The sequence below is a fragment of the Hemiscyllium ocellatum genome, chromosome 10 (assembly GCF_020745735.1).
Source record: "Hemiscyllium ocellatum isolate sHemOce1 chromosome 10, sHemOce1.pat.X.cur, whole genome shotgun sequence".
NCBI lineage: Eukaryota > Metazoa > Chordata > Chondrichthyes > Orectolobiformes > Hemiscylliidae > Hemiscyllium > Hemiscyllium ocellatum.
The window spans coordinates 68748347-68774414 of NC_083410.1; the positions used below are offsets into that span (position 1 = coordinate 68748347).

Sequence of the window (26068 nt, forward strand, 5' to 3'; positions counted from 1 at the left end):
AATTTTGCTTGCGCTAATTGGAGACTTGGATAAATTGGGTGGTTCCATAATGGTTGCTCTCAGTAGAAGTGGCTGATGACACCTTGGAGGAAAATGTAAGATTTGATTTTTATTTTAAAATCACAAAATATCCATCATAGGATTACATGTATAATTCACTTTAGCAACAACTTGCATTTATGTAGTGTCTTTATAAAACAGCATTGGATGTTTTATTAGACATTATAAAGAAAACCTGACAGAGGCACATCAAAAAGATTGGTGGAAAAGACAGCTTGGTCTTTGGAGGAAAATTGGGTAACGAGATTCTAGAACAGAGTATATGTATGAGAGGCCAGAGTTACAGTAGCATAGATATGAGAGTTACAAGATTACAGAGATAGAGAAGGGGACCCACTAGACTAACTTAAAAACGAGGGTTAAAATTTTGAAATTGTCACAAACCTGGAGCTAGGGTAGATCAGTGAGCACAGGGATAGTGAAGAAAAGATATTTGTCACAAGATAAGCTTTGCCACTGCTATCCTAAGTTTATAGAAATGAATGAAGGAAGCCAGCCCAGCAGTGCATTGGAATAGTCTGGTCTAGAGGTAACAAGACCATAGCTGAGCATTTCATCAGCAACTAAGACAGGGGAAGAGAAAGGTGGTGTTCTAGAATGGAAATAGGCAGGTTTGATGATATTCAATTGAAAGATCCTTTGGAATCACTGAACAATCTAGGTAACCAAGGTGACAGAGGCAATGTAACCCTCCTCATAACCCTCCTCCTCAACCTGAATACAGTCTTTAACACCAGTGACCACACTAACTTCCTCCAAAACCTGTCCCCCATTGTTGTAGCATTTCTAATAAAGTTTCTCAACATACTTATATAGAATAACCAACATTTTTAAATGTACCACATCAAAACTGGAACATCAAGCAACCAAAAGGAAACACCACTTCTATGGAAAGTACATGTTGGCCTAGTCAATGAATCTCTTCAAAACATGACTGAATAATTTAAATGATAAGAATCTTGCAGTTTTTACACAACCAGTTCAATGAATAATGGGGTACTTGTGGTGCTGTATGCTTACCTTTGGAGCAGGTGGGATTTGAACCTGGGCCTTCTTGCCCAAAAGGTGTAATACCATCTCTGAACAGCTTCATTCGCAAGAAAAATTCAATAAATGTTTGAGAGCACTGTAGAGATCAAATATGCTATCCATCAGTGCCATTATGATGCAATCAGTATGCAGAATTGAGCTTGAGAGAGAAACAGCTGTAATTAAACTTGCTCTTTGGTCGAGACATTGTTGGTCAATTGATGCATCAATATGCTACCTGTATAATCCAAACTCTGGAGATTTTCAAAGTTAGTTTAACCTCAAGGTTCAGTAAAGGGAGGCAAAGAGAAGAAATTAATGTAATTTGGTACAAGTGAGCACACCAATCTCTACAATCCTTACTGCACAATTTGTTGTAAACTCAACCATTATCATCATATTTTAGGAATGTATCCAATACTATTCGTCCCACTTCAACCAGCTATCTTGAATATTTCCTGAACACTGGTCCATGCTTTTGAACTCAATTTTAACAGCTTCTTCTCAGTTACTGATATCTGTCTGGGAAGCTACAGCCATAAACCCATATTCATAAAAACTATGGTCAATGTATTAATGCAGTTTGAAATCACCAACATAATTTGCCTCATTATTCAGCCTCAGAGCTTTTCTGCTATATTGCCCATCAATACACTGGATAAAACAGTGCAGTCCCTAAAAATAAGTTTTCAATTCCTTCCATTACAAATGCATATTGCTTTACCCAAGTTAGATGTAAACCATTCTAATGGAAGCATTTTATTTGAATGATAAAGCAGATCTTAAGAGCATTTTTATTGAATGTCAATTTGATATAGCTTTAGTAATTAATACAAATATCCAGATTTTGGAAGTTTTAACCTTCACTTATCTCACATTCTTCTGATTATTTGGTTTATGCAAAAGCTTCTTTTGTCGTAATTCTTCTCTGAAGTCATAAGTGAAAAGATTTTGGTTTTCACTGCACAGTTGGTTATATGCATCACAAAGAGCGCTGAACTGAGGTATCGAAAGTTCACCTGGTCGAAGTGTAGGGTCAACATCAGCAGTACACAGCATTTGTTCTGTTAGCTGTAATCTCTGAGCTTCAGGAAATAACGTTCTAAAAAGAACAAAAGAAGGTATTAAATACATTTTTCAGGAACACATTCCTAACAATTTTTGCTTTGATGTATAAAAGTTAAAACTAAAAGTGAATGCTTGGTAATGTAATTATGAGAGTTGAACAGTCCTTGTTGGCCAGATTGCAGCGTCAATTCTGCTCATTTTATCCAACCTGGTGCTTATCTGTGGGAATCAAGTAGGATGCATCTATTGGAACAGAATGTTTTTACAAGATGGTGGTGCCACTATTTAAGAAGGGTGGTAAGGACAAGCCAGGGAACTATAGATCGGTGAGTCTGATGTCGATGGTGGGCAAGTTGTTGGAGGGAATCCTGAAGAACAGGATACATGTATGTGGAAAGGCAAGGATTGATCAGGAATAGTTAACATGGTTTTGTGTGGGGGAAATAAAGACTCAAACTTGATTAGGTTTTTTGAAGAAGTAACAAAGAGGATTGTTGAGGGCAGAGTGGTAGACGTGATCTACATGGACTTCAGTAAGGCATTTGACAAGGTTCCCCATGGGAGCCTGATTAGCAAGGTTTGATCTCCTGGAATACAGAGAGAACTAGCCATTTAGAGACAGAACTGGCTTGAAAATAGAAGACAGAGGGTGATGATGGAAGTTTGTTTTTCAGACTGGAGGCCAGTGACCAGTGGAGTGACATAAGGATCTGTGCTGGGTACACTACTTTTTGTCATTTATGTAAATGATTTGGATGTGAGCATAAGAGGTATAGCTAGTACATTTGCAGATGACGTCAAAATTGGAAGTGTAATGGACAGCAGAGAAAGTTACTTCTGGTTACAATGGGATCTTGATCAGGTGGGCCAATAGGCTGAGGAGTAGGAAAAGCAAATTGTAGCAGGACCCATACACTTAATGGTAAGGTCCTAGGGAGTGTTGCTGAACAAAGAGACCTTGAACTGCAGGTTCACAGCTCCTTGAAAGTAGAGTCATAGGTAGATAGACAGGATAGTGAAGGCGGCATTTGGTATACTTTCCTTTATTGGTTGTGTGGCTGTACAGGACATTGGCTAGGCCACTTTTGGACTAATTGCGTGTAATTCTGGTCAGTTTTCTATCGGAAAGATGTGAAACTTGAAAGGGTTCAGAAAAGATTTACAAGGATGTTACCAGGGTTGGAGGATTTGAGCTACAGTCAGAGGTCGAATAGGCTGGGACTGTTTTTCCTGGAGTGTCCAACGCTGAGGGGTGACTTTATGGTGTTTGATAAAATCATGACGGGCTTGGATAGGATAAATAGACAAGGTCTTTTTCCCTGGTGGGGGAGTCCTAAAATAGAGGGCATAGGTTTAGGATGAGGGGGGCAAGATACAAAAGAGACCTAAGGGGCAACTTTTTCATGGAGAGGGTGGTAGGTGTATGGAATGAGCTGCCAAAGGAAGTGGTGGAGGCTAGTACAATTGCAACATTTAAAAGACATCTAGCTGGCTATATGAATAGGAAGCGTTTGGAGGGATATGGGCCAGCTGCTGGCAGGTGGGACTAGATTTGGTTGGGATATCTGGTCGGCATTGACTATTTGGGTCGGTTTCCGTGCTGTATATCTCTGACTTTATGAGAGACTCCTTCTTGATGAGCGACCATAATATGACCATTCTTCATCAAAATGCAAAGTAAGGTAGATGATTCTAAGAATAGGGTCCTGAATCGTAATAAGGGAAACTATGATGGTATGAAATGAGAGTTTGCTCTGATGGATTGGGAAATGTTATTAAAAGGAATGACAGTGGATAGACAATGGCAAACCTTCAAAGAGCAAACACAAAAAAGTTTATTCCTATTGGGCATGAGTCGAAAGACAACTGTGGCCAAACCATGGTTTACAAGGGAAGTTAGAGATAATTTACTATAAAAAGAAAGCATACAAATTAGCAAGAAAAATAAGCCCAAAAGGAATAGGAACAGTTCTAGAACTCCGCAAAGGAAGCTCAAGAGATTGATTAAAGAGGGGAAAATAGAGTACAAGGATAAGCTTGCAAGGAACATACGAATTGAGTAAACAGATTCCTGTTGATACGTAAAGTGAAAAAGATGGGAAACTAATATGGGTCCTTTACATTCAGAAATGGGGGATTTAATAATAATAGGGGGAATAAAGAAATGGCTAACAAACTAAATTTGTACTTCTATATTCACAAAGGAGGACATGAATAATGTACCATAAATGTTAGAGAACACAACTTAGCTGAGAGGGAGGAACTGAAGCAAATGACATTGGAGAATTTGATGGGATTGAAGGCTAATAAATTCCCAGGGCCTGATAATCTACATCTCGGAGTATTTAGGTAGTCCTAGAAATAGTGGATGTCATCTTCCAAAATTCTTGACTCAAACAGTTCCTGCAGATTAGACCTTAAGACTCCAGCAAAAATTAGGCCATTTGACCCATCAAATCTGCTCTGCCACACAATCCTAGTTACTGACAAAAGTACTGCAGAGGCTGGAATCCAAAGTAAGTAAGCGGAGGCAGGAAGAACACTGCAAGCCAGGCAACATCAGGAGGTGGAGAAGTCAACTTGTCAGGTATAACTCTTCTCCAGGAATGGAGGTGGGGGTAGGGGAAGCTGCAATAAATGGGGAGGAGGGGGCATATTGATAGATGAATACAGGTGGTTATTAGGAGGAATGAATCCTGTTGGTAGCTGGTGGAAAGGGTCGGTTGGAGGGATGGGAGGAGGCAGGCCTGGGAAGGGAGTTGGGGAATGGGTAGGAAGGTCACTTGAAATTGGAAAACTAAATGTTGAGTCAGAGTCCTACAGCACGGAGAAAGGCCCTTTGGCCCAAACTGGTCCATGGCGATCAAAATGTCTACCCACGTTAACCCAGTTTCCCGGCACTTGAGCCCATATCCTTCTAATGTTTCCTATCCACTTATTTCTCCAAATGCCTTTTAAATGTTGTTAATGTACCCGCCTCAACCATTCTGCTGGCAGCTCATTGTATGTACATACTATCCTCTGTACAAAAAAAGATGACCCTCAGTTTCACTTTTATTCTTTCCTCTCTAACCTTAAAATGATTCCCTGTAGTCCTCGATTACTCAACCCTCTGAAAACGTCCTCTGTATTGTAGGCTGCCTAGGTGAAAGATGAGGAGTCATTCTTCCAATTTGCAGTCTGATTCACTGTGGCAATGAAGGAGACCAAGGATGGACATGTCGGAGAGGGTATGGGAATGGGAATGGGAATTGAAACAGGCAGTGACAGGGAGGTCAGGCTGGCCCTTAACAGGCCTGGCTGAGATGCTCGGCGAAACATGCACTTAGTTTACATTTGGTTGCACCAATACAGAGAAGATCACATGAGGAGCACTGGATACAGTAATCTAAGGTGGGAGAGGGACAGGTGAACTGCTTCACCTGAAAGGACTATTTGGGGCACTGGATAGAGGTGAGGGAGGTGATGTGGCATTGGAAGGTGCCAGGGAGTGTGAGTGTGAGTGTGAGTGTGTGTGTGTGTGTGTGTCGGTGGGAGGGTGAAACAAACCAAGGAGTGGTGAAGGGAATGCTCCTTGCAGAACTCAGGGAGGGGAAGATGTTCTTGGTGGTGGGATCTAGTTGGATTTGGCTGAATTGTTTGAGGATGATATGTTGGATACGCAGACTAGTGTGGTGGCAAGTCCCACTGGGTGGGAGAACCCTGTCTTATGTTTATGGAGGTGGGGGGTTTAGAGCAATGGAGTGAGGCATGGAGGAAGTGCGTGGAGGGCTGTCTGGGTGACAAAACAGGGAAAAGCACATTGTTTAAAATAGGTGGACATCTGAAATACTTGAGATTGCAATGTCTCCTCATCAGAGTAGATGTGATGGAGATGGAGGAATTGGAAAAATGGGATAGAGGTTGTAGTAAATGTCAGTCTGTAAAATGTCGCTGGAGATGGAAATAAGGGGGCAAGGAAGGGGGGATGATGTCCAAAATAGACCAAATGAATTTAAGGGCAGGGTGGAATTTGTTTGCAAAGTCGATGCATTGCTCCAGTTCGGCCTTGGTGCAGGATGCAGCACCAATGCAGTCATTGGTGTAACGGCGGACGAGTTGGGGAATGGTTCTGGATTAGTGGTACTGGAAGAGAACAGCAGTTCAGGCAGCATCCGAGGAGCAGTAAAATCGACGTTTCGGGCAAAAACCCTTCATCAGGAGTTGGGGAATGGTGCCTGGCGCAGATCGAAATTGTCAGGTATGACATGGTGGGCAACAGAGACTTTGATGAAAGGGGATCAGGATTGGGAGCTGAATATTCAAGGATATACGTCCTACTGAAACGACAGGCAGAGGGTGTGAGGTTGCTTAATTAGTAAGAAATAAAATTAAATCAATAATAAGAAACAAAGTAGGGCCAGATGGTGTAGAATCCATGTAGGTAGAATGGAGGAATCATAAAGGTTAAAAAAAACAGTTGGAATTACATAAAGGCCTCCAAACAATAGCAATTACACCAAGATGTAAACGATGTGTCAGAAAGGCAAAGTTACAGTGACCGTGAGGGATTTCAATATGCAGGTGGACTGGAAAAAATCAGGTTGGTAATGGTTTGCAAGAAAATAAATCTGTCAAATGTCTACAAGATGGCTTTTTGGAGCAGCTTGAGGAGGAGCCCACTAGGGAACAGGCAGTATTGGATTTAATGTTGTGCAATAAGGCAGACTTGATAAGGGTGCTGAAGGTGAAGGAACACTTAGGAGGTAGTGATCATAATATGATTCATTGAATTTACTCTGCAATTTTGAGGGAGGAAATAGAATCAGACGTAATGGTATCATAGCAGAATAAAGGCAAGTACAAAGGTATGAGGGAGGAGCCGGGTGGAATTGACTGGGAGAGGAACCTAACAGGAAAAAGACAGTTGAATAGCAATGGCAGGAGTTTCTGGGAGTAATTCAGGACACAGCAAAGACTCATCCTGAGAAAAATGAATCGTGAAAAGAGAGGATGAGGCAACCATGGCTGACGAGGGAAGTCAGCCATAGAATTAAAGCTAAACAGAAAGCATATAATGTGATGAAGGACCGTGGAAACCAGAGAATTAGGAAGCTTACAAAGACCAACAAAGGACAACAAAATATGAAAGAAGGAGGGGAAAGATTAATTAGGAAGGTAAGCTAGCCAGTAATATAAAAAGAGGACTGTAAGAGTTTTAGATATATAAAGGGCAAGAGAGAGGCAAAAATGGACACTGGATCACTGGAAAATGATGCTGGAGAGACAGTACTGGGAAACAAGGACATGGCTGAGAAACTGAATGATTATTTTGTGTCAGTCTTCTTGGTGGAAGACACGAATAATTTCCCACATCTTCAAGAGAGTGAAGGGGCAGAACTGAGCATGGTGGCCATCATCAAGGAGATGGTACTGGAAGGTTTGAAATTGGATAAATCACCTGGACGAGATGGGCCACACTCGAGTTCTAAGGGAGGTAGCTGAAAAGATAGTGAAGGTGCTAGTGGTGATTTTTCATGAATCACTAGAGTCAGGGAGGGTTCCAGAGGACTGGAAAATCACTAACAAATTACCCCTCTTTAAAAAGGGAGTAAGGCAAAAAAAAATGGAAAATTACAGACCAATTAGCCTAACTTCAGTCATGGTTAAGATCCTGGGATTCATTGTGAAGGACGTGATTTCTGAATCCTTGGAAGTATATGGTAAATTAGGGCAAAGTCAACTTGGTTTTATCAAGGGGTGGTCATGCCTGACAAATTGTCTAGAATTCTTTGAGGAAGTAACGAGCAGGTTAGACCAAGAAGAGCCAATGGATGTTACCTACCTGGACTTCAAGAAGGCCTTTGACAAGGTGCCGCACAGGAGGCTACTGAGTAAGATTAGGGTCCATGGTGATAAAGACAAGTGCTTGCATGGATATAAGCTTGGCCGTCTGGCAGAAAGTAGTGAGTGGGGATAAAAGGGTCTTTCTCAGGATGGCTGCCAGTGACAAATGGTGTTCCAGAAGACTCAGTGTTGGGACCACATTTCACTTTATACATTAACAATACATTACATGAAGTGTTGGTCTGGGGTGGACAAAATTAAAAATCACACAACTCCAAGTTATAATCCAACAGGTTTATTTGCAAGTACTAGCCTTCGGAGCACTGCTCCCTTATCAGGTAGCTGTGGAGCAGAATCATAAGGCACAGAAGTTATAGCTATAGAATCCTTTGCTATAAATTGTGTGTCTTATGATCATGTTCCATACCTACCTGATGAAGGAGCAGCACTCCGAAAGCTTGTACTTCCAAATAAACTGTTGGACTATAACCTGGTGTTGTGAGATTTTTAACATTAATGATATAGATGAAGGAACTGAGGGCATTCTGGCTAAGTGTGCAGACGATACAAAGATAATACAGGAACAGGTAGCATTGAGGAGACGGGGAGGCTGCAGAAGGATTTGGACAGGTTAGAAGAGAGGGCAAAGAAGTGGCAGCTGGAGTACAATGTGGGAAAGTGTGAGATCATGCACATTGATAGGAAGAATAGAGGTATGGACTATTTTCTAAATGGGGAGAAAGTTCAGAAGTTTTAAGTGCAAAGAGACTTGGGAGTTCTAGTTCAGTATACTCTCAAGGTAAACTTGAAAGCTGAGTCAGTAAATAGGAAGGCTAATGCAACTATGGCATTATTTAGAGGGGACTTGAATATAAGAGCATGGATGTACATTTGAGGCTCTATAGGGATCTGGTCAGAGCACATTTGGAATATTGTGCACTGATTTGGGCCCCATAACTCAGGAAGGATGTACTGGCCCTGAAGCATGTTCAGAGGAGGTTCACGAGAATGGTCCCAGAGTGAAAAGCTGAACTTGAGGAAAGTTTGAGGACTCTGGGTCGATATTCAATGGAATTTAGAAGGAAGAGGGGGTACCAAATAGAAACTTATAAAATACTGAGCAGCCTGGATAGAGTGAATGTTGGGAAGATGTTTCCATCGGTAGGAGAGACTGGGACCCAAACGCACAGCCTTGCTGTGTTCTTCCAGTCTACCCTGCCATTTAATGACCTGATCTCTATAACCTTTTGTGGCAATGGGTTCCATGGATTCACTACTTTCTGGCTGAAGACACATCTCTATTCTAAATTATTTTTCCTTTATTCTAAGGCTGTGCGCTCAGGTCCAGTCTAATCTGCTAATGGAAACATCTTCCCAATGTCCAATCTGTCCAGGCCGTTCAGTATTCTGTAGGTTTAAATTAGATTCCCCCCATATTCTTAAACTCCAGAAAGTATAGATCCAGAGTCCTCAAATGTTCCACATATGTTCAGCGTTTAATTCTTTGGATTATTCTTGTGAGCCTCCTCTGATCCCGCACAAAGGTCAACACATCCTTCCTGAGGAATGGGGCCCAAAATTGCTCACAATACTCTAAACATTGTCTGACCAGAGCCTTATAACATTTCAGACATACATCCCTGCTTTTATATTCTAGTCCTCTTGACATAAGTCTCCTAGGAGAAAGTGAGGACTGCAGATGCTGGTGATCAGAGCTGAAAATGTGTTGCTGGAAAAGCGTAGGTCAGGGCAGCATCCAAGGAACCGGTGAATCGACATTTCGGACATTTCAGATTCCTGAAGAAGGGCTCATGCCCGAAACGTCAATTCCCCTGCTCCTTGGATGCTGCCTGACCTGCTGCGCTTTTCTAGCAACACATTTTCAGCTCTTGAAATAAATGCCAACATTGTATTTACCTTCCAAACTACTGACTCAACATAACAAGTTTACCTTGAGAGAATCCAGGACTAGGCGTCCCAAGTCCCTTTGCACTTCAGGTTTCTGAATTTTCTCCCTATTTAGAAAATAGTCTGTGCCTCTATTCTTCCTCCCAAAGGTGTGTGACCTCACTTTCCCACATTGTTTTCCAACTGCCACTTCTTTGCCCACATTTCTAACCTATCTAAACAGTCTCCTCAATCCTACCTTTCCCTCTACCTATCTTTACATCATCTGCAAACTTAGCAGAATGCCCTCAGTTCCTTCGTCTAGATCATTGGTGTTTGAAGTGAAAAGTTATGGTCCCAACACTGACCCTTGTGAGTCACCACAGGTCACTGGCTGCCATCCTAAGAAGGACCCTTTTAATGCCCACTCTCTGCTTTCTGCCAGACATCCAATCCTCTAACTAAATAATGCCTTGCGTCTAACACCATGGACTCTTACCTTATTCAGCTCCTGCACGGTACCTTGTCAAAGGCCTTCTGGAAGTCAAATAGATAACATTCATTTTCTTTCGTTAGTCTAATCTGCTCATTACCTCCTCAAAGAATTCTAACAGATTTGTCAGGCATGACCTCCCCTTGTTGAAACGATGCTGACTTTGCCCTATTTTATCCTGCACTTCCAAGTATTCATAATCCTTATCCTTCACAGCGGACTCTAAAATCTTACCAATGACTGCGGTCAGGCTAATTGGCCTGTAATTTCCATCTTTTACCTTACTTCCTTCTTAAATAGGGGTGGGGGTGGGGAAAGGAGGAGGAGGAGGAGGAGACTTACATTAGCGATTTTCCAGTCCTCTGGGAGCCTCCTTGACTCCAGTGATTCCTGAATGATCACCACTAACGTCTTCACTACCTCTTCACCCTCAGATCCCTGGGGTGTAGTCCAGCTGGTCCAGGTGATTTATCCACCTTCAGGCCTTTGAGCTTTTCTAGTATCTTCTCCTTGGTGATGGTCAACATAACTCACCTTTGCTCTGCAACTCTCGAGTTTTTGGGATGCTACTTGTGTATTCCACCAAGAAGACTGACACAAAGTACTTGTTCAGTTCCTCCACTATTTCTTTGTTCCCCATTACTACTCCAGTGCATTTTCCAGCAGCCCAATGTCCACTTTTGCCTTTCTTTTGTTCTCTATATATTTAAAGAAACTCTTGCAATCTTCTTTTATATTACTGCAGAGCTTCCCCTCTTTTTAAATTTCTCCACCTCCATTTTTTTTTAAACTTGTCCTCTGTTGGTCTTTGTAAGCTTCCCAATCCTCTGATTGCCCTTTGCCACAGCATATGCTTTCTCTTTTGTTTTTATGCTATCACCGAGTTCCCTACTCAGCCAAGATTGCCTCATCCTCCCTGTACTATGTTCGTTTACCTCAGGATGAATCTCTGCTGTGTCTCCTAAATTACTCCCAGAAACTCCTGCCATTTCTATTCCACTGCCTTTCCTGCTAGTCTCCTCTCCAAGTCAATTCTGCACAGCTCCTCCCTCATTGCCTCTGTAGTTACCTTTATTCTGCTGTAATACTGTTACATCTGATTCCATCATATTATGGTCACTGCCTCCTAAGGGCATGTAAGATGAAGGAGCCCTTATCAAGTCCGACTCACTACGCATCACTACGTCTACTACTGCCTGTTCCCTAATGGTCTCCTTCACAAGCTTCTCCAGAAAGGGTTACATTAGCTACCCTCCAATTGAAAAGGGAAGTAGACAGAAAACAGGGAATTATAGGCTAGTTATTCTGATGTCAGTAGTGAGGAAGATGCTAGAGTTCGTTACCCAGAATTTTACAGCACTTCAAAAAACAGTGGTGGATGCAGACAGAGTTGGTATGAACTTACAAAAGAGAAATCATCTTTGACAAATCTAACACAGTTTTTCAAGGAAATAACTTGTTGAGTTGATCATGAAGAGCCAATGGATGTGGTTTACTTGGACTTTCCGAAGGCTTTTGATCAAGTCCTACACAATAAAGTAATGTGCAAAATGAAAGCACATGGGATTAGGAGTGGTGCATTGTGATGGATAGAGAAGTGCCCAGCATTCAGGAAACAAGAGCAGGGAACAGTACTAAGACTCCAGCTATTCACAAAATGTTAATAATTTAGATGAGGAAGTTAAATGTAATCTCTCAAAATTTGCAAGCAACACAAATGGTCTAGTCCTATCTTCTTTGCTTCTATTTGTAAATCTGTAGCATCAATGGGAGAGCAGCAATAGCAATCAGAAGAATGAAAAAGCACAATGCGTGAGGCACCAACAGTAGTTCAGCGGTGATACCAAAGCTAGCAGACTTTTACTTCCAACAAAGTCTCATGCACTGTGTGTATAGACCTGGGAGGGAAGTCAATTCACTGATGTGAGATCATGAATTGCCTACTTCCTGTGACCGAGGAATTCCTGCCAAGGATATACTGTGGCTTTAGCCCTTTCGTTGAAACTTCCGACATGCTCCTTTTTGCCAGATAAATCTAAATCAACTTCAGCAGGGGGAGGGTTACACAGCATTTGTTCAAAGCCTTTGAAAAGGTCGCAAATGATAGATAGACCGATAAAGATGGAAAAAGCCCATGGGATCCAGGGTAACTTAGCAAGTTGGATCCAAAATTGACTTTGTGGTAAGAGACAGAATGTGGCGGTAGAAGACCGTTTGTCTGACTGGAGGCCAGTGTCCACTTGTATATCACAAGGATCAGTGCTGGGTGCCTTATTATTCATGATATATATAACATAATATAGAAGAGAATATGGTGGGGATGATAAATTAGTTTGAAGATTGCTGGGTGGTTGACAGTGATATTGGCTATTCACCTCAAAAACCAGATGTCTGATGTCAAAATTAAATACAGTCTAGATGGGCAACTCTTTAGCATCAGTCACCTCTAAGCCAAAACCATCCATCTTAGTTATGCATGATGCACAGATTGCGGATGAGCCCATTGTCATAATCCATTCAGCACCACATCTGTAAGCCACACTCAATCTCTTGATTTCTGCATACAGGAAATACAATCTGCCCTTGAATGTTGCTAAGTTCACATCCATTCACACATGGTCAGCTAAACATTTCATTGCCCACACACCTTGAAGAGACGACTTTGGAACACCTTGAGCGCAGCAGGACAGACGCCGAGTTTTAATAAGATGTTCCCCATCTCTCAGTATACTAACGATTAGTCTGTCAAGCTGCAACACATTTTCAGTCTCAATGTCTTCTTGATGAGGCACAATAGTGGCAGAGAAGGAGAAAATAAGCAAATCCTGCACTCCACATCCCACTACCTCATGAGACATTTGTGTAATGTATTACAATTGTTAAAATAATAATACCACAGTGATCAAATTACCTTAGTTATTACAAAAATAGATCATTGACAGATACAGGACTAGAACTTACTCAACTCCTCTTCGACAGTACTTTCGCTTAAAGCTGAAGGTATGTCTCACCACTTTTTCCACCAGTTTAAAGGGGTGATTAATCTGTGGTTGCACCAAAGGCACGAAGTGCACAACTCCGACATCAACCTAAACATCAAAAATTAGATTATACAGATTACATTAAATACGCAAGAAAAACTACACTTAAAATGTCTCGTTTCAAAATGTTTCTTCTGGACCGTAAAATGGGCATGATGGATAAATTCAACCTTTCTACCCAAGTGGATGAGGGCAAAGTGGTTGATGTGGTGTATATGGATTTTAATAAGGCTTTTGATAAGGTTCCTCAAGGTAAGCTATTGCACAAATTATGGAGGCTTGGCATTGAGGGTGATTTAATGATTTGGATCAGAAATTGGCTAGCTGAAAGACGACAGGGGGTAGTAGTTGATGGGAAATATTCAACCTGTAGTTCAGTTACTAATGGGGTACTGCAAGGATTTGTTTTGGGTCCACTACTGTTTGTCATTTTTATAAATGACCTGGATGAGGGCATAGAAGGATGGATTAGTAAATTTGTGGATGACACGAAGGTCAGTAGAGTTGTGGATAGTGACAAAAGATGTTGTAGGTCACAGAGAGACATAAGATATGCTGCGGAGCTGGGCTGAGAGGTTGGAAATTGAGTTTAATGCAGAAAAGTGGGAGGTGATTCACTTTGGAAGGAGTAACAGGAATGCAGGGCACTGGGCTAATGGTAAGATTCTTGGCAGTGTAGATGAGTAGAAAGATCTCTGTGTCCAGGTACACAGATCCTTGAAAGTTGCCACCCAGGTTGATAGGGTGTTAAGAAGGCACACTGTGTGTTAGCTTTTATAGGTAGAGGAATTGAGTTTTGGAACTGAGAGATCATTCTGCAGCTGTACAAAACTCTGCTGCGACCACATGTGGAGTATTATGTACAGTTCTGGACACTGCATTATGGGAAGGATATGGAAGCTTTGGAAAGGGTTGAGAGGAGATTTACTAGGATGTTGCCTGGTACAGAGGGAAGGTCTTACGAGGAAAGGCTGAGGGTCTTGATGCTGTTTTCATTAGAAAGAAAAAAGGTTGAGAGGTGACTTAATTGAGACATAAGATAATCAGGAGGGTTACATAGGTTGGACAGTGAGAGACCTTTTCCTCGGATGGCTAGCATGAGTGGACATAGCTTTAAACTGAGGGATGACAGATATAGGACAGATGTCAGAGGTAGCTTCTTTACTCAGAGTAGTAGGGTCATGGAATGCACTGCCTGCAATAGGAGTAGATCTGCCTACTTTAAGGGCATTTAAATGGTCATTGGATAAACATATGGATGAAAATGGAATGATGTAAGTTAGATGGGCTTCAGATTGCTTCCACAGGTCGGCGAACATCAAGAACCGAAGGAATAATCTATGTTCTAACTTGATATTATTAAATATGACCTCAACTCTTTACCATGTAGCTGATCAGACTGCCAACTGATTATACAGTTTTGACCAAAGTAACCCTGTTGATTTTGAAAAATGCTAAGCCCAGATCACATGGTACTCACAACTGTAGAGATCCTTAATGGTTTCTAGACCATTCCTTTAGTCACAGAATCAAAAGTAAATTTATTTGCATTGTAGGGTATAAGCAGTACACATGGATCCACAACTCAAAGACCCTCCAATCGTCTGTCTATATTCGACCAGGCAATGAATGGGGTCCTGACAATACTGGATCGGTCCTTCGATAAAAACACTCTGCTGTAGCATCTCCTGATCGCATCTAAGATCAAGAGTGGGCATTATGAAGAACGGCTTTTGTCCAAAACGTCGATTTCGCTGCTCCTTGGATGCTGCCTGAACTGCTGTGCTCTTCCAGCACCACTAATCCAGAATTGTGAAGAACTAGCCTATCTTTTGGAAGTGCTGCAAAGTACCAGGCAAAGTTAATTACAAAACCATGGGCTGGATAATTAGTGATCCAGTATCATGACACACCAGTTGGCAATGCTTTGGTCTATGTCAGAGGATTGACATGCTGTGACTGCCAGCAGACCCCTACTCATGAATGCGAGGGATAACAGGAATGTTTTAAGGCTCTTTCATTACTACCAGAATTTTATCCCTAATTTCACATCATTGTAGAGTCTGCAGAACATTTGGCATAGGGAGGATTTGCCACTGAGGACTGATAGAATCAGACAGGATCAGGAAAAGGCATACAAAGGTTAAAGAGTGCTGAATATGGACAGACTATTCATTTTAGAGATATTACAATGCTGTCCTGAAGTAGTGACATAGTGCACTAAGTGGTCTATTATGCCACCCAAAGATCTGCGCCAGAGATGTCACCCTAGATACCGGTCATGCTTTGGTGGAACTGTTAAATGCAGGCAAACTAAGATCAATAACAACAGTAGAAAACAAAATGGGAGATGGCTTGATTCCCAAAGACGGGTTTGAGCAAATACTGCATTCCCAATACATGACTGTTCTGCCTTTATCGTAGCAAAGTTCCTGACAGAATAAATACCAAATTGGGGAATGGCCTCTTCAAGGAGACTCCGATCATAGGACTCTCAAGTGGGAAAGTAATGAAGAAAATACTTCAGTTGTCAGCAACAAATCACAGGTTTCACATGCCATACCATCCCCAGAGTTGAAGCATGGTAAAACGAATGAACCAAACATTAAAATCTGCCACAGCAAAGGTCATAAAGCATACGGGGAGATGACAGGTGGGTTTTCTCCATAACATGACATACAGCAATTCAGACTGGACATTTTTTATTCATTCATGGGATGTGGGTTCGCCCTCCAGGACAGCATTTGTTGTCTATCCCTAATTTCCCAGAGGGCAGTTAGAGTCAATCACACTGCTGTGGGTCTAGAGTCATATATAGGCCAGACTAGGTAAAGCACAGCAGATTTCCATCCTAAAGGATATTAGTGGACCAGATAGGTTTTTATGACAATCAACAATGGTAAGCCCCAGATTATTCCAGAATTTAAAATTGGAATCAAATTTCACTGTGTACCATGATCCTGGAACTTTGGCCTGCGATTCTGGATTCCCATCACCTCCTTACTAAGACCAATTGAATTAATGGCTGGAAAAGCTATGAAAATCACCATCTCTTGTGCTCTCTCCCCAATTCTAATTATCTTTTCCACAGAGGATGATATGTCACGGGGCATGTAATGGGTATCTGACGCTCACAAGTGAATGAATTAATACATCACATATCGTCATACCCAGAGGGATGAACTGCAAATAACAAAGATGCAGTACCACAAAGAGTGAGAAGCTATGTGGTAGAATTATATTAGCAGTTAAAGGAATTTAGGAAGTAAGGATTCACAGAAGACTCAGATCATGGGACTGAAGGAGAATGGCTTACGACAAAACTGTGTGGCTGGCTTGGGTTCGCAGTGAGATAAAACTTTCTAATCAATCCGTTCAGAGGGATGCAAATACACAGGAACCTCAATTATCCGGTTGATGGGTGGGTAGCTTTTCATTTGGGTAATTGATTATTCGGAGAATTGATTTAATTTTAAACGAAGAAAGCCGTACTGCACGTCTGTTCAAAAGCACGTTTACAGAGTTTTTATTTCATTCAATCGCTAAAATTTGTACAAATTCTGGAAATTGCTTAAAAATTCATGACTCTTTCCAAAGCAAATCACTTTGTGTACGTGCACAGTAAATAAACTTCAATGGAGGTGGAGGTCGGCTATTATTTACGAAGAAAATATCCAGTTGCTGTTGCTTGAGGTGCTGCTGTCTCTTTTTTTTGTCCAACAACAACATTTGGCGAAGAATAATCAACTTAATGGCATCGACTTTGTGTTGTGCTTTGTACCACTCCATGAAAAGTCGCAAACTCTCAATATCTTCATTAACAGGGACTGGAGGTGGTGTTGGTATCAGATTTTCCTTACCATCCACAGCGCCTGTACTTTCCCACTGTTCTTCTGTGAAACGTTGACTATCTGATCATCGCTGAGTGTCTCTGTTCCAATGTTGCCACCATTCACCCAAGCATTGAAAGTCTCCTAATCCTAACTGACTGCAGTTTTTGGTGATATCACTGGTCAGCCTTTGATCTGGACAGGTGTCCACTTCACTGGCATGGCTACCAACGTGCACATCATTGTGCCAACATGCTGCGACTGTCGATGGCTTGATGCAGTCCTAAGATTTAGCAATCACGAACAAAGAATCCTGGATGGTGAATGCCTTCTTAATTTCCTGCACTCTTTTCTCTGCATTGTCTTCAAGCAACATGTTAATGTTAATATTTTTTCATATTTGCAATGACTCTCTGATCCAGTGGTTGCAATCTTGAATTGGGTGGTAAAAACAAACACTTGATAGCTCTGTCTGCTGATTCTAACTGGCTGCCTTTCACTGTATGTGCCTCGGTGTTGTCAACAAGCAAAAAGGAATGTTGCTCGTTTCCAGTGCATGCAAAATGTGATCTGACAGCAGGTACAAAATCTTCATGAAAGTGGATATGTCATTCATGCCTTATTTTGTTTCCTGTGACGTACAAAGCACGAGTCCTTGAAGCAACATGGATTAGCATATCACCCTATGCAGACAAGCGGTAATTCATGAGTGCCAATGGCATTGACACAAGGGAAAATCATGATGCGATCCTTCTGCACTTTATGTCCTGACACCTGCTTTTCTGCCAAGGATGCAATTGTTTTGTCTGGCATTGCAAACCAAAATATTCCACTTTCATCAGCAATGTACAACTGCACAGGTTCATACTTTCCTTCATGAATGATGGATTGCAGTTTCTGTCTGTAGCCTTCCACCGTCCTTTCATCCACAGACTTCTGCTCTCCAAGTGACGATATTTGAAGCGCTGTAACTAGCCCAATGATACGCAGTGTTCAGACTCACCGGTGTGGAAGAGTTCATGGAAACTGGCAGCTTTTTCGAGTAGCATCGGGCCAGATACTGGAATCCCCTGTTCATGCTACTGTGAAAACCACAAAAACACAACTTGGTTGAATTGCTTATCCTTTACTGGCTTCATGTATTTTCTTTTCAAAGCATTTGAGGTGTCACTTTGGCTGATGAATTTCTCAATCGCCGGTCTTGCTTTCCTGATGTCGGACATGGTCTTTATTCCATTGTTGTACTCCTGTGCAATCTTTGATGCCTTTTCACCACTATCCAGACGCTGTAAAATCTCTTTTCTGTTCAATTGTTACTGCAGTCTGCTTTACCTTCACAGGCATGGTAAGTACATACAATAAACTCGATCAATTATGCCAGGTAAGAATTCAGAACAAAGACGTGGGGGAATGAAAACACCACTGATTTTCAACAATGTGACAATTGACTAAGATTGTTGCACCAGTGCAACGTTTGCACATCTTCTTCAGTGCAAGTAACCCTCATTTATCCTTGTACTGCAAATAAAATACACAATTGTCACACCATGTCAGTAACACCACTTTGCTCTAACGGTTTCACGGGACCCTCAGATCCTGTTCAGAAGATCTGTTTTTTGGATAATTGATGTTCAGATAATCGAGGCTCCAATGTACACATTTTTGGAGTAGGTGGGTCTTAAACCCAGGCTTCCTGGTCAAAAGGTAGGAAACCACCACTGAAACACAAGCGTCCCGATGGCAAACAATACGTATTTTCCAATCAACCTGTTCAAAGGTGGTATTACATACCTCTTGACTTGAACCCAGGCCTCCTAGCTCAGAAGTAAGGACATTAATCATTGAGCCACAAGAACCCTGATGCTAAAAGATAGATATTTTCTAATCAACCTGTTCAGTGATGTTGTTACACATCAAGAGAACGAGGAACTTGAACCCAGGCTTCCTGGCTCAGAGGTAGGGATACTACAACTGTGCCACAAGTACCCTGATGGTAAAATATATGAGGTGATTGAAGACCAGTGGCACTTGCATGTCTCTAGACATGGCAAGCAACAGAAAGAGAAAACGTTGGACACAGGTCAAATCTAATACCTCTCAATGTCACCCTCTTAACTATTTTACTTTGAACTATGCAGGCTAATGACAGAGAATCATCACCGGAACCATCATCCAATAGTGGACAGCCACAACTTGGAAGTCTCCACACGTTCACAATCCCATCCATAGCTAAGAAAACCATAATGGAAACTCTCAGATGTGTGCCAGCCACTAGAATGTATAGCAACAATGCAGTTCTGAGAAGATGGAAGATTTTTCGACAGAAGGTGGGTTAGTTATTAGTATACTAAATGTTACCGTGGGGTGGACTAATTTACTTCAATTTCTTTTGGAGCCATGATTATAGGCACAATATTGTCAACAGCAAAATATAGTTGTTAATCAATCAGTTTTGATGTATGATGTAATAATTTATCTTGTAGCAGAGACCCACTAAGTGCTCACCAATGCATCATCTAATATTGGGATAATTAGAATTTGGAAACATCACATGGAGCACAGGGTGATTCACAGTCCAGGGTACAGAATATACTCTTACAATATATGTGCAAGGAGAAGGTATAAAAATTATTCAAACTATTGTCCTAGGTCACTATTAAAATCACTGATCCTAGTCCAAGCAATGTGGCACGTTGACTCAGAGTTTAATGTTCAATCATATATTGGTGATATAAGATTTGGAACTGCATCTCGGCACATACATCAAGCTGTAAAAACATTACATCTTCTTGATCAACTTCAGGAAAGGTGGCAAATAGTTGCCAGGCCACAGGCTGTTTGAGTAAGAGTGGTGAATGTGAGGAACATGAGCAAGTTCCTGATAGTTGAAACATAAAAATATGCAAATGGAAACCTTAAAGGTTTGGGTCTCTGATCTGGTTCAGGTGAAAGATCTTGGGGAGTTGTGTTACAATCCATTCCCTAGGTGTAAAACACATCTCCCAGATGGCAAGAGAAATTTGCACCAAAGCACAGCACCATACCATCTACTCCTCTCATACCCTGAAACCCCATCAGTAGTGATTCGGACTCAGCCAATCCTCTTGGAAAGTTTGAGGCAGTTCAAACTTGCCCTGCCCAGGGCTATATTCTGAGGAATAGGATGATATATGTATAAGCAAGATTGGAATGTGGCAGTGACCACACCTTCTGTACACATTGACTGACTCTTTTATCATGCAAGACTTTTACCTCCTGGTCAGGGCCTTCACTGGTTATGTGGAATCAAACAGCAACTAGACCCTGGAAACGTAGTCCAGGAGGTAGTGGAAAGGGTCTTAGCCACGAACAACACAACTGTTGAGAACAGCTATCAGGCAATCACAAAATGAAGACTTCATGTGGACATAGCCAAAGGCATGGCAAAGGTTTGGAAGACTATGGTAGTGATTAAGCCAAAGTGGCAAGAACACCATTTGACCAATGGAAATGAGATTACAACAATCACCAACCAAAGGTTCATGACATATACAAATAGTGATAATGGAAAATAGGACATATACTATCATGTAAATATTCTACATAATCCTCCACAGTTAACACACTCCAAGAGAAGGAAGGATAGGATATCAGAGGAGATTTTGAAATTTGAATGAGAAAAGTTTTAGGTTTAGCCCAGGTCATCAGGACTTTGGGGACACCAAGTCTGTATGAGATCTGAAGTTGGTCGAACACCAGTAAGATCCTCGAGGTAATTGGGCAAGGAAGGTCTTGGTGAATGTTCTGCCTGTGTCATATTGGCCTAAACGTGGGTCCAAAGGTGTGAATATAAGGGGACAGCGGGGAAGGTAACATTAGATGCCGATGGTAATGTTTGGATGTAGTGCGTTTGAAAAATGCAAAACTGTGTAGTTGAGCACAGGACTGCCTGAACAAGCTATACATACATGTTATAACAAGTTGCAGAGCTAGTAGAATGGAGCAAATTCTCAGACCGGAACATATGCCACTTTGTTTAAATGCTTGAAATAAAAACTCTTGCTTACTTGAAACCCACTGACATGAGAGCAGTCTCTTTACCGATAACAATGATGAGTTTACCAATTAAAAAAGTGAACTGGTGACAACAGTTCAGCATTGATCACTGAACATGAACACCTGAATGAATGTTGGAGAACAGAAAACATAGGGGCAGACACAGGCCATTCGGCTCATCGATTCAACTCCCCTGTTCATAGAACATAGAAAAATACAGCGCAGTACAGGCCCTTCAGCCCTCGATGTTGCGCTGATCCAAGCCCACCTAACCTACACTAGCCCAATAACCTCTATATGCTTATCCAATGCCCGCTTAAATGACCATAAAGAGGGACAGTCCACCACTGCTACTGGCAGGGCATTCCATGAACTCTCAACTCGCTGAGTAAAGAATCTACTCCTAACATCTGTCCTATACCTGCCACCCCTTAATTTAAAGCTATGCCCACTTGTAATAGCTGACTCCATACGTGGAAAAAGGTTCTCATGGTCAACTCTATCTAAACCCCTAATCATCTTGTACACCTCTATCAAGTCACCCCTAAACCTTCTTTTCTCCAATGAAAAACAGCCCCAAGTGCCTCAGCCTTTCCTCATACAATCTTCCTACCATACCAGGCAACATCCTGGTAAACCTCCTCTGCACCCATTCCAGTGCCTCCACATCCTTCCTATAGTATGGCGACCAAAACTGCACACAATACTCCAGATGTGGCCACACCAGAGTCTTATACAACTGCATCATGACCTCAGGACTACGGAACTCAATTCCTCTACCAATAAAAGCCAGTACGCCATATGCCTTCTTCACAGCACTATTTACCTGGGTGGCAACTTTCTGAGATCTGTGTACATGGACACCCAGATCCCTCTGCTCATCCACACTACCAAGTATCCGACCATTAGCCCAGTACCCCATCTTCTTGTTACTCTTACCAAAGTGAATCACTTCACACTTAGCTACATTGAACTCCATTTGCCACCTTTCTGCCCAGCTCTGCAGCTTACCTATATCCCGCTGTAGCCTGCCACATCCTTCCTCACTGTCAACAACTCCACCGACTTTCGTATCATCCGCAAACCTGCTCACCCAACCTTCTAGCCCCTCCTCCAGGTCATTTATAAAAATGACAAACAGCAATGGTCCCAAAACAGATCCTTGCGGAACACCGCTGGTAACTGCACTCCAAGATGAACCTTTACCATCAACTACTACCCTCGGTCTTCTTCCAGTCAGCCAATTCCTAACCCAAACCTCCAACTCACCCTCAATGCCATACCTCCGTATTTTTTGCAGTAGCCTACCATGGGGAACCTTATCAAACGCCTTACTAAAATCCATATACACTACATCTACCACTTCACCCTCGTCCACCTCCTTAGTCACCTTCTCAAAGAATTCAATAAGGTTTGTGAGGCACGACCTGCCCTTCACAAAACCATGCTGACTATCCTTGATCACATTATTCCTATCCAGATGTTCATAAATCCTATCCCTTACAATTCTCTCTAAGACTTTGCCCACAACAGAAGTGAGACTCACCGACCTATAGTTACTAGGGTTATCCTTAGTCCCCTTCTTGAACAAGGGAACCACATTTGCTATCCTCCAGTCTTCTGGCACTATTCCTGTAGACAACGAGGACATAAAAATCAAGGCCAACGGCTCTGCAATCTCCTCCCTTGCTTCCCAGAGAATCCTAGGATAAATGCCATCAGGCCCAGGGGACTTATCTATTTTCACCCTTTCCAGAATTTACAACACCTCTTCCCTACATACCTCAAAGCCATCCATTCTAATTGTGACTCAATATTCACATCGGCAACAATGTCCTGTTCCTGAGTGAATACTGACGAAAAGTATTCATTCAGTGTCTCCCCAATTTCTTCAGCCTCCACATGCAACTTTATGGGTGGCACAGTGGTTAGCACTGCTGCCTCACAGCGCCTGTAGACCCGGGTTCAATTCCCGACTCAGGCGACTGACTGTGTGGAGTTTGCACGTTCTCCCCGTGTCTGCGTGGGTTTCCTCCGGGTGCTCCGGTTTCCTCCCACAGTCCAAAGATGTGCGGGTCAGGTGAATTGGCCAAGCTAAATTGCCCGTAGTGTTAGGTAAGGGATAAATGTAGGGGTATGGGTGGGTTGCGCTTCGGCGGGTCGGTGTGGACTTGTTGGGCCGAAGGGCCTGTTTCCACACTGTAAGTCTAATCTAAAAAAAAACTTCCCACCACTATCCTTGACGGGACCTATTCCTACCCTAGTCATTCTTTTATTCCTGACAGATCCATAGAAAGCTTTTGGGTTTTCCCTAATCTTACCAACCAAGGACTTTTCATGTCCCCTCCTTGCTGCTCTTAGCTCTCTCTTTAGATCCTTCCTGGCTACCTTATAACTCTCAATCGCCTCAATTGAACCTTCACGCCTCATCTTTACATAGACCGCCCTCTTCCCTTTAACAAGGGATTCCAATTCCTTATTAAACCACGGCTTCCTCACACGACCCTTTCTTCCCTGCCTGACAGACACATACTTATCAAGGACACTCAATAGTTGCTCCTTGAACAAGCTCCACGTATCGACTGCACCATTCCTTTGAAGCCTATTTTTCCAAGCCACGCATCCGAAGTCATGCCTTACCGCATCATAATTTCCCTGCCCCCAGCTATAACTCTTGCCCTGTAGTGCACATTTATCCCTCTCCATCACTAGAGTAAAAGTCACCGTATTGTGGTCACTGTCCCCAAAGTGCTCACCTATCTCCAATTCTAACACCTGGCCTCACCTCTTGTTGGCCTGTCTACATATTGTGTCAGGAAACCCTCCTGCACACATTGGACAAACATCGACCCATCTAACGTACTCGAGCTATAGCTTTCCCAGTCAATATCTGGGAAGTTAAAGTCCCCCATAACAACCACCCTATTACTTTCACTTTTCTCCGGAATCATCCTCGCAATCCTTTCTTCTACGTTTCTAGGACTATTAGGAGGCCTGTAGAAAACTCCTAACAGGGTGACCTCACCTTTCCTATTTCTAAGCTCAGCCCAAACTACCTCAGATAGCAAGTCTTCATCCATCGTCCTTTCCACCGCTGTAATACTATCTTTGACAAGCAATGCCACACCTCCCCCTCTTTTAAGCCCAACCTCTGACCCTACTAAAACATTTAAACCCTGGAACCTGCAACAGCCAATCTTGTCCCTGTTCTACCCATGTCTCCATAATAGCCACAACATCGAAATCCCAGGTACCAACCTACACTGCAAGTTCACCTACCTTATTTCGTATACTTCTCACATTGAAGTATACACACTTCAAGCCACCTTCTTGTTTACAGGCATCTTTCTTCGAGACTGATGCCATGCTCCTAACCTCCCTACACTCCAGGTCCTGCACCCTAAAGCTACAGTCTAGGTTCCCATGCCCCTGCAGAGTTAGTTTAAACCTCCCCAAAGAGCACTAGCAAACCTCCCCCCAAGCATACTGGTGCCCCTCAGGTTCAGGTGTAGTCCATCCTGTTTATATGAGGTCCCACCTTCCCAGAAAGAACCCCAGCTGTCCAGAAACCGGAATCCCTCCCTCCTGCACCATCCCTGTAGCCATGCATTTAACCACTCTCTCTCCCTATTCCTCGACTCTCGATCACATGGCACGCGTAACAAACCAAAGACAACAACTCTGTTTGTTCTAACTCTGAGCTTCCAACCTCGCTCCCTGAAAGCCTGCCTAACATCCTCATCCCTCTTCCTATGTCGTTGGTGCCAATGTGGACCACCACTTCGGGCTGCTCCCCCTCCCATGTTCAGTCAGATCATGGCTGATTCACCATTCCTATCTCCACTTTCCTGCTTTATTCTCATTAGAGTTACTTATAGAAGTATAGAAAACAGGAGCAGGAATGGGTCCTTTGGCCCGTTGAGTCTATTTAACCATTCAACATTATCAGGGCTGATCATCAACTCAGTATCCTATTCCCGATAACTCCCCAAATCCTTTGATCTTCATAGGAAAATCCTTCCATAACCAAGATCAAACTAGTGCTTCCAATAATCAGTAAATCTTTGCTGAGATAAAAGTGACCAAAGCTTTTCTAAGTATTCCAGGTACAACACTTCCCAGTTTTTAATACTCCATTCTTTTTGAAAAAAAAGCCAACGTTCTATCTGCCTTCCCCATTACCTGCTGAATTTGGATGCTCACCTTTTGCTATGGTTTAGCATACTCAAATGCCTTTGTGCTGGAGTGGTCAGTGGTCTTTCCTCATTTAAATAATATTCCAACTGCAGTTATTTTTCCCATTCATTTAACCTGCCTCTATATCTCAAACGCCATGCGTCATTCTCACTACGTGCCTTTCTACTAATTTTTGTGTCAGCTGCAAACTTGGAGTTAGTACATTCACTACTGTGATCCCAGTTAACATATATTGTAAATAATTGTGATCCATCCCCTTTACCTTGACTCATCTTTCGTCAGTCAATCCCCTATCCATGCCAATATACTACCCCGAACACCTTAGGACTTCAATGCACAGTACTTTACCAAATGCCTATGCAGCAAGGTAGAGGAGAAGGAATTCTTGATGAAAAATCAGAATAATTGGTTGAATACAGAATTTAAAAAGTCAGATTAATGAACAATTGGAGTTTTGTTGTCAAATGATATCTGAAATCTGATACAATCTGGAAAGACACTGCAGCTCTTGGAGGGAACTGCTGCAGACAATGAAGATATAGACCACTCAGAGAATGCATTGGAAGGTACGTGATAGCATTGTGTCAAAGGGATTAAAGGCC

At 42.3% G+C, this 26068-nt stretch overlaps 1 protein-coding gene across 4 annotated transcripts in view; it reads right to left on the bottom strand.

The window, feature by feature from the left end:
• Positions 1-180: 180 nt before the first annotated feature.
• The window catches only part of tfb1m (transcription factor B1, mitochondrial), a 68211-nt gene continuing 42323 nt past the window's right edge, over positions 181-26068 (bottom strand). For 3 of the 4 annotated variants that reach the window (XM_060830972.1, XM_060830974.1, XM_060830973.1), the window contains exons 7-8: positions 13325-13452; positions 181-2191 (exon numbers count right to left, since the gene is read on the bottom strand). In XM_060830972.1, the coding sequence (XP_060686955.1) occupies positions 1957-2191; positions 13325-13452 (363 nt within the window). In that variant the 3' untranslated portion in view covers positions 181-1956. The remainder of the gene's footprint in view (positions 2192-13324; positions 13453-26068) is intronic. The other variant, XM_060830975.1, reaches the window with a different exon arrangement.